Raw genomic sequence first — 12498 nt, forward strand, 5'->3', positions numbered from 1 at the left:
TTCCCCTACTGGATCAATTTAAATATGTCCACCCTATTTTATTTTTTTTTAGAATTAAAATAATTCATGCCCAGCTAAGTTTTTAAAGATACATATTTGAGAAGAGGAAGGGAATTCGCAACTGCATCTCCAATTAAGGTCACGATCAAACTAGGGTGGTCGGGCCATTTTAAACTTGTGACTTTCGTATCTGGTCTCAGAAATGCGTATGCACAGTCAAACAACTTCTTAAAACACGTTTTAAAATACTAAAATAACTCATAAATAACAAATGGTGCATAATACAGTTAATACTAGCAATATTACTGAATTGGTAACAATCATTTGACATAGGCCTAAATAATTTGTAAATTACAGGACCCATAAGATGTACTGTATACCAAACTCTTCCGAACTTGTTCCTCCCATGTTTAGATCCAAAAGTGAGATCCTTGTCTTTTCATTTGATTTCTCCTCCCAGCACTTATCCCTTCTATAATAAATGCCAAAGTCACCAACACAACCGCACGCTGAAGGTCTGTGCAGAACTGAAAGGGCTGGTCGCACTGTAGCAATGCAGTGTACAGTTTTGTCATTTGTCTGTTTGAAACATCATGTGTTCAAAACTTTGATGGCACTGCACAGTATTTCAATGTCACTCACCAGGATCAGAGAATTTAGCACATTGTCTTCATTAAGCCTGAACATAGAAACTACAGCTATTTTTAATTTATTAACAAGAATTCAAGGCGTTTTCATTTTACTACATACATCTTTCATGTGTATGTTCATTAGTAGTGAACATCTGAGAAATATTTATCATCACGGGGATCATTTAAACTGATTAAAAAAGGGCACTAGGCTCTTGAACATTGGGGTACCAGTACATTGAGCTCCATTCCCCCCTCAACAATAATCCACCTTTTAAAATACTGGTGGCAAAACCCAATCATACAGTACTACTAGTCCATGTCTTTATCGTTTGCCTCGCCAGCACTGCAAGTTTAATTTTTTAGCACATCAATAAGCAATAATGGGAATGGTCAGGACGAAGAGCATCAAATTACAGGTTTCGTGATTAAAATTACAGGTGAGATCTAAGGCTTCTGCACAAAACCAGTAGTTGGCCCCAATAAACACTGAACAGTCTCCACTGGCTGCAAATAGAGTGCCCATGTTCTCCAACAAGCCAAATAGGCTATATTTTACATGGAATGAGGTTCTCTCATTTTACAAAAGTATAAAGATAGGTAGCTTCGCCTAATGAAAGGTTATCGATTTAAAGATGTAATTGTTTTGTTTTTCAGCCTTTTCACAGGGTGTCAGTATTACTGACCAAAAGCAAGCCAGCCTTCAGTGGTACTTGATGTAAACCTAGTGAACAGCTTAACTAATGTGTGCTGTTAGAATATAATGTGTATTCTTTATATCTACATGGAAAGAAAAAACAAATGCCCCACTTTATTTCCATGCAAGATTAATGTCCGTACCAATGGACACATATGTAAACATTTATAGTATCCATAAATATCTGACAGTCATTTTCATATAAATTCTATAGACATCTCTGTCCTCATTCAGGAGCATACATTTAAGGATCATGAAGGCAAAGTACATGTATTTTCAGCAAAACACGCATTTCAGAATCACTATGCAAGTTATTAACGTGACAAGAACCGAAAGATGTTGCTAGACTGCCATCCAATTTCGTTGCAATTATTTCTTGTTCATATCGGTCAACTTATACAACACTAAGAAGTAATAGCCTACTTATTTTTTTGTCAGATTAGTACTTTAACCCCTGTACGCATCAGTGGGAGAAGAAAAAATATATATATTCCTGTTCATTCATCAGTTATCTTAAAGGTTACTTGACTGCTGGGAAGTGACCACTGGCACTGACCAGAAGCTCTTTACTAAAGTTGAGGTAAAAATGCTTAAAATACAGCAATGCAACAAAGCTTATCTTTTCTGGAGCACTCCACCTGCCCATTGGAAAGTAATGTCTTCAAGCTAAAATGCATAACAAGCACATCAGGAAGCTGCCCAGTCAGTTGGGGCTCCATAAGAGATGGTACATTTTATTTTGGCAAACCACTTCAAAAGTTAAAATTAAATGAAAATAATTACAATCTTTTAATATTAACCTAACTGAATAAGTCCTGAAATTAAATACAGACTGGGCACTACAATATAAACAATGTAGTTGTAGTAAACCTCATTACATGGATAGCTTCATTATGCTTCTTTCTTTACTAAATTCAAACAGTTTCTGGAGGATACAAAAGGGGAGGGGGAATGTTCTACACTCCCAGGAAAAAATTCTCACCCTTTGCAGCATCAGCAATTAGGAAATTAAACAAATAACATGAATGGTAATCTGTTTCAAAGCACTGTGCCACATTGCAAACAAGAATTATATTTCCTAATGTACACAATAGTTTCCCCAATCATGAGAAGCATAAAAAGACACCTGAGCAAATAGAAAGGAAGTCTGGTGACAAGAAAACAGGAACGCATTTCCATTTAATGGCAAGACCAAAGGAACAAAAAAAATAAGTTTAAACAAAAACTGGAACTGGAAGGCAGATCTACTGAAATGTTACATCTGGGAACAACCAGCAGACTGCTCTACTTACATATGCTCTTAGGTTTATTTTTCTTGAGCATTTTAAACATGGCTAAGCACAGACTAAGAAAAATGTTATACAGGGCACGTAAGAAAAGTAATACAAGTTGTTATTGTTTTCTTGTGCCAAAGCACATTTGAACTGCATCTCAAGGGTCAAAGTACTTTTACACAGGTAAAGACAGGATAATTTTTTTTTAAAATTGTAATGGAGTAATAAAATTGCTTGGTGGGACTTGGATCAAATGTAAAGATCCCTTCTTTCTATGGACAGAAGATTGTTGGGTGGATGCAACTGTAAAAGCATTCAAAACTATTTTAGTGTCATGTATTTCTGCAACAATTTGAACATATCAAGGAACAACCTGAAATACAAAGACATAAAATATATTTGTCTGTGTGGCTGGTGATTTTCAATAAATGTCTCATTACATCTTTCTTGTCAGATGTCTTGCCAGTAATTCTTTAACATTCTTCTCTTACTGCTCGACTAATCTTGATTAATAGGACAACTGTCACTTGTGTAGAGTGAAATGAACACACACAAATGCACTGCCTCTTCCGACAGTCTGCTAGCTCTTGAATGTCACTGGGGTGACGCATAGGTACCTACCCACTTATCTTGGGCTAGTAGTACACTTATTTCCCTGCTTGCTGGTCTTTTGTGTTCTTGCTTGAGTGTTTACAGGGCGACTGATTTGTTTTTAATCTATAACCCCGCATGTAAACAATCTGCATCATTCGATTAGACTAGCATTAGCCCCATTACATTCAAGGAACCAGCTCTGTCTAGTGGCGTCCTGCTCTCTGAACTGCAACCTCAGTCTCATTCCTGTGCTTGCCTGCCTTCCCCTGCTCACTGTGTTCTATGTCTCTGTCTGGCCTGACTGCTCCTGGGCTGGAGGTATCACTGCATCTGTCTTCCTGACTCTCTATGAACGTCCTTGCCTGCTCTTCAGGTAACCATTTTTCCCTGTCAAAAGCAAAACAGAAAATGTGTTTTTAAATTAGCATTCAAATGTCACAGGCCACTTCATTTTAAAGCAATCGCTCCAACTTGGCCTGAGTAGCTCATTTATCAGACCCAAATTGTCCAAGAGTTATTCATTCATGGCTTCCAATTGGCAAAACCCCTATTTCAAGCCTGTTAAAACCTATTAAGTGTGCACCACAAAGAATCAAAGCAAACTTCTTAGGAATAACCAAACCCAGGTCATTGTATTCAATCAATTAAAAAATATCAATGGAACAATCTTCCAACTCAAAACCCAATAAACATGCTCACAATCGCAGCAAAAGCTGTCCCATACCTTGGGCAGTCCATTTGTTAGTATTTGCTAAACATCACTTAGACAAATTAATATTACAGGAGATGTTCTTGGAAAAAAAAATTCCATTGAATTAGCTTGTAGGCTTTTATACACCTACAAATCATGATTGTTTTTATCACCTTTCTCCTGCACACCTTAAAATGTGAGACCTATGTATTTCAGTAAACTATACAAGAAGGAAGGCGGGGGAAATAATCTTGCATGGTTTTGAAAAAAAATTCACCGCAAAAAAATAATGTCATGCATAAACAAAAAAACAATGATAAAAGGATGTCATTTTTAGCAAATAAATGTGGGTATGTATGTTCACGATCACTTTTCTGCATAATGAATCAAGCAAGCACTATAAAACAATTAAGCATTCATCTGATTTTTATATTTCTAAGGATAAAATGTGTAATCTAATTACTACACCTGTAACATAAAAATCTGTCCTTTTATTTAAATTGATCTAACTGTCCGAGCTAAATGGTTTCTGCAAAAAGGATTGATATTCATAATAAATATTAGTTCATGAAGTCTTTTATTTAGGTTATGTGGAGCATAACAGCATTTGCGGCTAGATTACACAAAGTGCAAGAAGAGAAAGCAATTGTAGACGCCTGTAGATTAGTAGTTGCACAAAAACTCTGTACTTATTTCCAAACAAAATGGTGTACAGATTCTCCCTCAAATTATGTAATGTCACATCTACACTGTTATGGTTCTATTAGGATAGCACAGGCAATTAGACATCTGAAAGGGGATTGGTTTAATTCCATAGGAGTCTCCACCAATTAAGGAGCACAACATGTAACAGTGACAGAGACTGGGGGGGGGGGGGGGGGGGGGGTTGAGGCTTTCAGAAATGTTTCACAGCTACAAAAAACTAATACACACCACCTTTGTATTAACAGACCTCATAAAACACAAGGGCCATTTTTGGTTAGAACATATGACAATGATGCATAAAAAAATGCATGTTATTGCTTACTGAACTAAAGTTGAGTGTTCAACTCTTATTAAACTAATGTGTGTGTGTGTGTGTGTGTGTGGGGGGGGGGGGGGGGGCATATTCATTTTCATACGTATAATCCCTGCAGTGAGAAACACAAACCTGTCTGGAAATGTAGAACTAGATAAAGATTAGAAAATTGAACTGAATATATTTTATTCACTTAAAATAGAAAAACAAAATATTCAATTTTTTTTGTAGCATTTCTTTGCTTTTCAAACACTGCCCTGTTTAAATGGCCTTAGCTGGAGAAGTCTGAATGTTGTCGTTCTTCTAGTAGAGCCAAGCTTTTATCACGACAGATATGTTGCTTTATCTTTCCGATTCTACTGAAATGCATTGTTGTCGTTTCTTTCGTGAACTTGTAACTAGAATCTTAATCTGAAGAGAAACCGCTAGATTTTTCCCCTCTATTAAAAAACCCAAAACAAAAACAAATGCTCTTCCATTTTGTTTTAGTTACCTTATGGGATGTACCAATTGTCCCATCTGGGAACACATAGATCAAACTTCACTGCTTAATTACAGACACATTTTACAATACTTTCAGAATGGGATATTTCACACAAGAGATGCCTTAAAATGTCACAGACAAAGGCACAATAACCAGTGAAAAATAGTTTGAATAGTTTGTTTTGGGGAGGGTGGTATAGAACATGGGTTTGAAAAACTATTCTAGATGTGTGGCTTCCAATGCAAATTTAGGGGACAACTGATGAACAACTCCATGAAGCCTTCATCACGCCTTGGTGTTACAGTGACCCACTTCTGTCAAGAAATTTGAATTAAAAAAAACTGCCACATAGATTTCTGTCCGTCTAAACTGGGAGGTTTAAAACATCTAAGCTGTAAGGAGTCATGAAAGAGAAAAAATGATTAAGGGCAATTCAATCTCTTATACAGAAACAGGTATAACCTCCAAATCTTAGCAGTCAACAAGAGTCATTTTTGGTTCAAGAAATACTGAAACGGTCTCAAAACCAATGTGTTAAAACATGTAGAAACATATTGGGGTTTGTGTGTTGGTTAGTTTAATTTCTATGTATTTTGTGTCTGCATGTCAGTATATGAACTGGTCATTGGAAGCACATTTTCTGCAGGATACTCGACTGGCTAAATAAAGAGGTCACAACTCAACCTTGAACTTAAAACTGGTGGTATTAAAGGCAATTTGCTTCTTTTAAATATGCAATTGTTGGCACACCACCTTTGAGCTCTTTACATTTAAAAAATAAACAAGATTAAGGAAATTACATCTTAAAAGAGCAAAACACATATTGCAAAGGCAGGTGGAGAGGATCTACATCAGACTCTCAATGACCCAGAGAATGAATTCTGCACCAACACATCTGCCTCCCCAGGTTATTTCCCGTCAACCAGATTCCAACTAGGCCTTTATATCCGACACATAATGCTGTGAAATACAATGATAAATAAACACTTTGTTCACCTTTGTTGCCACTTAATAAAACATGCTCTTTTTCCCCCATATTACACAAAGTAAATGTAGACAATTAGTAAGTGATAGAGGCTTCTTACACAATGTTAATGCTATGCTTATTTTTACAGTGTTATTGTTTACATAAAGTTTTACTAAAGAGGAAGGCATTGCTTATTATCTCAGCAACCGCCGAGGTCAAACTCTGCAGGCAATTGGCTGGAACCCATCTATTCAGGAAAATGACCAATCCCAGGACACAATGTAAAAACAAAGGGCTGGATTTCAGACAGTTCGAACAGAGATGATTCAAATACAACTCACAAATCATGGTTACCAACACCACAAATGCAACACAATACAATTCTTGTCCAAAACAGGATTTTACCATGGCTGTCTTTCATGCAAACTGTGAAAGGTGGCAATGTAATTTTTAACGCGTTCAAAACAGGAACACACTAAGCTGAAGACTCTTTTTTAGATTTTGTACAACAGAGGAATAGTATGAAGGGAGTTCAATTCCGACAGTATTAAAGTCTCTCTCCATACTGTGTACCAGCATATGAAGTAGAATTAAATCTCAAACGTGTTCACGTGGGCGGGGCCGGCTGCTTAAGTTCAACACAAATCAGACACCTTGCCAACAATTTCGAGAAGGCTAGTACAGTCTATTCAGGGAGACAAAAGGCACTAAGATGAAACCAAAGGATTATTGGAATTTGGAATCATCTTGGAATTAATCTTAACCACCTGAGACAGAGAGATGGGGGGAGGCTGAGTAAAGGTGAATGACCATCAGGTGCCTACAAGTGCTGGATACAGACCTAGGACCATTTCCTATATATTAGTGTGGAAACAATGGAAAACTTCAGTGACCATAAGGATGTATGGCTGTAGATATACTAAATAATTTGAAAAACAAATTAAACATTACAAAAGCCACAAAAGTATTTTCTAACATCCTTAACACATTTTACATCACCAAACACCTAAACATTCACCTTATTTTCATCAACCTCATTTAAGACAAAAACTGTCTAAATAATATACATAACAGATACATATCTCAATATGATAAGCTATTATACGTGCCACTTTAGAAATTAACAGCTATATTCCCTGGGTAAGACTAACCTGGAAAAGGTTGTTTCATTAACATACACACATGCATGAGTCATATATACATACACACAGGCTGCATAATTAAACAAAGGATAGCAATATATAAACCATGGCTTATTTAAAATAGTATGCATTTCTATAGAAAATAGTTTATTTTACTGGTATATATATTGTCATAAAACAGTCACTTGTAATATTGCACTAAAAATTGCCATGACTCCCAGCAAGTTCATATTAAGTGATAGTGTATACACAATTACCACTGAAAACAAAATGCAAGAGCATATATAGGGAGTAGGAGACTATTCAAACTGAATGAGGAAAAAACAGACAGGAAAACAGTTTAGGTCATGTGAAAATGTGTTTTAATATCTGCAGCTGTGATAAGCAAATATGGGGAAATAATTGCTGGCAAAACTTTGCAATTAAATATCAGCAAAGCTCATGTTTTGCATTTTCCTGTTCATAAACTCTTTTCAAATTCTGTTCATATATTATCCCAGAAATAAATGGTTGCATTTGATTTTTCCTTGATTAGCTGTGTTTTAGTAAGACCTCTTGATGGCAGTGTTATTTTGAAAACCAGTGCATATACAGATATACATCATAAAGCAAGGCAACAATGACACCTTGCTTTGACAGCGTCCGATGTACCAAAGCTAAGAGGGCTCTGTGACGAGTTCAAACGCGAAGCTATAGAGAGGGCTGTCGGTATGTGCTTCAGCATGATGAAGGCAGGCTAGTTTCCGTCATCTCCTTAAACTACATTTCTGCCTTAAACAGGACTACCTTCAGCCTTTTTCACAGCAAAGAATATTCACAACTGCACCATATGGTTACTGTCTATAACTGTGCAATGCAGACTTAATGCCTTACTTAAGCCATGTTTATGCAATTTTGACCTTTTCATGTTAAGTGCACCCACAAATGATTAATAGGATAAACTCATTTTTTGATTTAGCTGCAAAGTTTTAGTCTCAGGGGATCTTAAAACCATGCATTCCAATTCAGTTATATAATTATGCAAGAAAAACAAATCCCACCATTTAAGAGCTTTGCTTATTTGGGGAATTAATTTCTGATTAGGGGAAGTGGAAAAATAAAATAAAAGCAAGATGCCCTGGTAGACTTTCTATTATTTTATGGCCAGTTTTATAATGCTAATTGGTGTAGCAAGAAAAACTAACTGTGACAATAAGGAGTGACCAGTCTTTCAAAGATAGGAACAAAGTGAAATAGTTACCAGTATTACAAGACGTAAGTGCACAATTCTGAGAAGGGACACATCTTGGAACTGGGCTCAAAAGGAGAAAAGCTATCACATACATAATGAAGTACAAATAAGCTGGAGTACTGCAGGTACAACGTATTAATGTTTACATAACGAACTTGAGAAAGCAACCATCTATAAGCTATCCTCCTCACTATGTTTTGATGGTTTACAACATTACGAATACAGTGCATGCTGCTTATTAGCAACCCTGTTAACGAAAACTTTCAGTTGCTAATACTTCTGCAGGGAACTAAGATCTGTCCAATATGGACATATTTATTTTTACTTATAAACAACTTCCAAATTATTAAAACATTTTGATGAGTACAAAGAGATAGCTCATGAGCAGCACTGAATATTTATATCCACAGAAAGTCATGAATACATTACAAAGCAAAATGTATTGGGCAATGCTAATGACCATGTGATAGATGTGTATTTTTGATAATGTATACATGCATACATACACTTTCCATAAACTGAATGAACCTAAGGCTCTGCACAATATTGGAAAATAAGGATGTGGTAAAATTAAACAAGCCTGCTACTTTTCAAAAGAATCAGGAATTACACAAGGTTCAATTATCACGCATCAGCTAGAGGTAAAGCTGCACAATGTTCACACTTACTACAAACTGAAATTAAATCCTCTGATAAGAAGTTTTGGAAATCAATATGGCATATTAATAATAGTTATAAAAAAAAAGCCTTTGATTGGAAAAGTATTAAGGAACTGTTAAAAATTATTATTCTTGATACAAGTTATCTGCATATTAGATGCCATTAAGTGTTCAGGATTCAGAAAAATGCATGCTAGCTGATGCATGCTAGCTACAGACAACCAATGCATGTTTGGCGATTAAAATCTGCATACACACTATCTTACATAATATAAAACTTAATTAAAACACAAATAGGCATTCGTTAGTGGAACATACATTTGAATACTTGCTTAAGAGGAACAACAAAACATGTTAATATATTTCTATTGTGCCTTCCGTTTATCATAAAACAGTTTAAACACTTCTCCAAGCATGGCCACCCAACAGAACACTGTATGTAACACAAGAGCCTCCACTATAAGCTCCTCTTCTACACTTCTATGACCACATATGTGATGGTATCTTATTCAGACAAGCACACTCAACTGACAAATGGAATGGACTTTCCCCCAATAAGAGAAGACACTATCTATCACAGCTACATCTAAAGGCTGTTTGTCCATCTACATAATTTAGTTCTGCTTACTATTATATTTGCACTACAGACAGGAGTGTTCCCATAATCCACCTTCCCCACTAGATTACTGACACAGGCTCTGGTTTCTGCATGCGTTTTGAAGACCTTGTTAGATAATTCCTCATTTGAATACAAACATTTTAGTAAAACGCCACATGGGGGGGAGTGGGGGGGTGCATGCAAGACATTTTGAATTGCGTTCTTGTTAGAAACACATGGGAGTTTACCCATGTAATAAAGGGTCGTGTTGCTGAGACACTAATGTAGTCCTCTGTTTGCTCCAATGTTTACCTAGACCCTTTGTTTATACAACACCCTAAAACAACTAGAATAGGAGCACTTGCCTGTACCCCTTACTACAACAACCACATGTAGGTTACCAATACACGACCTCCAAACACGGTTCATTTCATTTAAAAAAACGTGGCAATAGTTTCCCTCTGTCTCTCTACACATCTGCAGACGCACACGCAAGTAACAGGCGTGTGTACACGTCGCTGATCGTAGACGGTCACCAATAAAGTGAATCGATACATACAAAAATGTGGCTTCGTCGTGCGATCCACAGTAGATCTGTCTTATGCCAACATCATCCTATGCATTTCATAAGAGGCCCATATTGTCTAGGTCCCCACTACAAAGACACAAAATTATTCAAATGTGCATGCAAAATACACATGCATTACTCATCAAACTCCAAAGAAAAAGAGAAAAAGTCCACAAATGACCCCAGAGTAGCCTTTGTTCGGTGTCCAATGTGCCACAGGTTGATGATGTGATAGGTGCACATACGGAGGGTGAAATACACACCAACACGGAGCTATAGACACCACCAGCACTTGATAGTGAAAATGTGATCCATTTCTAAGACCCCTGCAAACAGTACCAAATCGGCCGTGTTTCCGAATTTAAACGGCGTGTTAGATTTAATAATTTACCTCCTCTACCTCTCTCTCTCTCTCTCTCTCTCTCTCTCTCTCTCTCTCACTTTTCTCCTCCCTGTCCCGCCATCTTGGGCCGATCCGAGCAGCCATTACTAACTATGTTTAAAAACAGGACACAACTAACAACTTCACCACAACCCCCCCCTCACACAACAACATCCCTGGTGTGGCCACAACACGGTCAATAACTTTTTTTATGGATTAATTTCTTGACAGGCAATACACGGAGGGCAGTGCGTCTGGGTGACGGCTACAGCTAGGTGCGTGTGACGCCAAGTAAATATATCACACGGACGTAACTGTTAAAAACACCAAAAAATAAATGCAAGATACAATGAATAACATTTGCCAGACATAAGACATAATCGAAACCTAAAAGCCCTGGAGATCGGGGGCAAATCGACACTTGGTTGCACGCAATCTGAATGCAACCAACCCCACCAAGCTCCCCGAACTATGCTTATAATATCAGCAAACACCGTCGCTAAATATTGTGACCCATTTTGATGGCAAGACCAGCATGTTAAACGAGATCTATCCCGAATGGGTGACGTGAAATGGCACAACTTGACCCATGCACAGGGCTCTAATAGTTGCAGCCACGAATAAAACGTGCATCCTCCAGGAAAAATGAAATGCCCAAAAGAGAGTCCTACTCCCGATGGCAGCAGTTATTAATATGGGATTAGGAAACAAGATGCACGTTTTTTTTTAAAATGCCTGGGTGCGTACGCCAGGAGAATCACCTTATTCTTCCAGTGCACTCTACACTACACCTCCCAGGTACAAAATGCATGAAGGAGAGTTTAAGGGAAGGACCGGCTCGACTCCTATTCTTGAAATACCTTTAACAGCAAGGCCTTCGTTCTGGCGCCATCTTCATGAAGCCTCTGAAATCCAAACAGTCGGCTGCAAACAGAGAAGACAACACAGGCGGCTCCGTGTTACTCGGGTGCAAAACACTTGCTTACACACGCACAAAAAGGGGCACAGACGGCCCGCATCGCCGCGAAAAAGCAGCGATTTTCTGCAAAGCGCCGTTTCTGACCTGTCGATCCCGGCCAGGCTGTCCCTCTCCTGCGCTGTCAGCCTCGGAAAGTCCTCTTCGGTTTCACTCGCTTTTCCCGCCGCCATTTTCTTTTCCTCATCACCAGCAGCGCCGAGACTTCGAGCAGCAGCGCAGGCAGCAGCGGCGAGCGACACTCCGCACGATTTCATGGAAACGCACCGGGGAAGCCGACGAAAACCTCCGCCGAAATCAAAGCGCCAACCGAAAACAGGACGGGGAGAAGCAACTTTTCTTCCAGGATTGAAAGATTTTGGAGAAAAAGAAAAAAAAAAAAAAGAATAGTAAATCCTTTCAAGGAAAAAAAAAAATAAGAACCCTCCAAATGGTCTTCTTTTTACATTGTTTAATACAAAATACTGTATGCAACCGAGAGCGTGTTTTACATGGAGTGCTATTAATGCGGGGTTTTAAAACGGGGTGTTATTTGGTAATATCACAAACTTCCCCCCAACCACCAGCTCAAAGTTGTTGTAATTGTGT

General features: G+C 37.8%; 1 protein-coding gene across 4 annotated transcripts in view; it reads right to left on the reverse strand.

The window, feature by feature from the left end:
• kdm6a (lysine (K)-specific demethylase 6A) overlaps positions 1-12498 on the reverse strand; it is a 107235-nt gene extending 94737 nt beyond the window's left edge. For all 4 annotated transcript variants that reach the window (XM_066706823.1, XM_066706821.1, XM_066706822.1 and 1 more), the window contains exons 1-2: positions 11998-12498; positions 11795-11858 (exon numbers count right to left, since the gene is read on the reverse strand). In XM_066706823.1, coding sequence (XP_066562920.1) covers positions 11795-11858; positions 11998-12167 — 234 coding nt within the window. In that variant the 5' untranslated portion in view covers positions 12168-12498. The remainder of the gene's footprint in view (positions 1-11794; positions 11859-11997) is intronic.

The sequence above is a fragment of the Amia ocellicauda genome, chromosome 6 (genome assembly GCF_036373705.1).
Source record: "Amia ocellicauda isolate fAmiCal2 chromosome 6, fAmiCal2.hap1, whole genome shotgun sequence".
Taxonomy (NCBI): domain Eukaryota; kingdom Metazoa; phylum Chordata; class Actinopteri; order Amiiformes; family Amiidae; genus Amia; species Amia ocellicauda.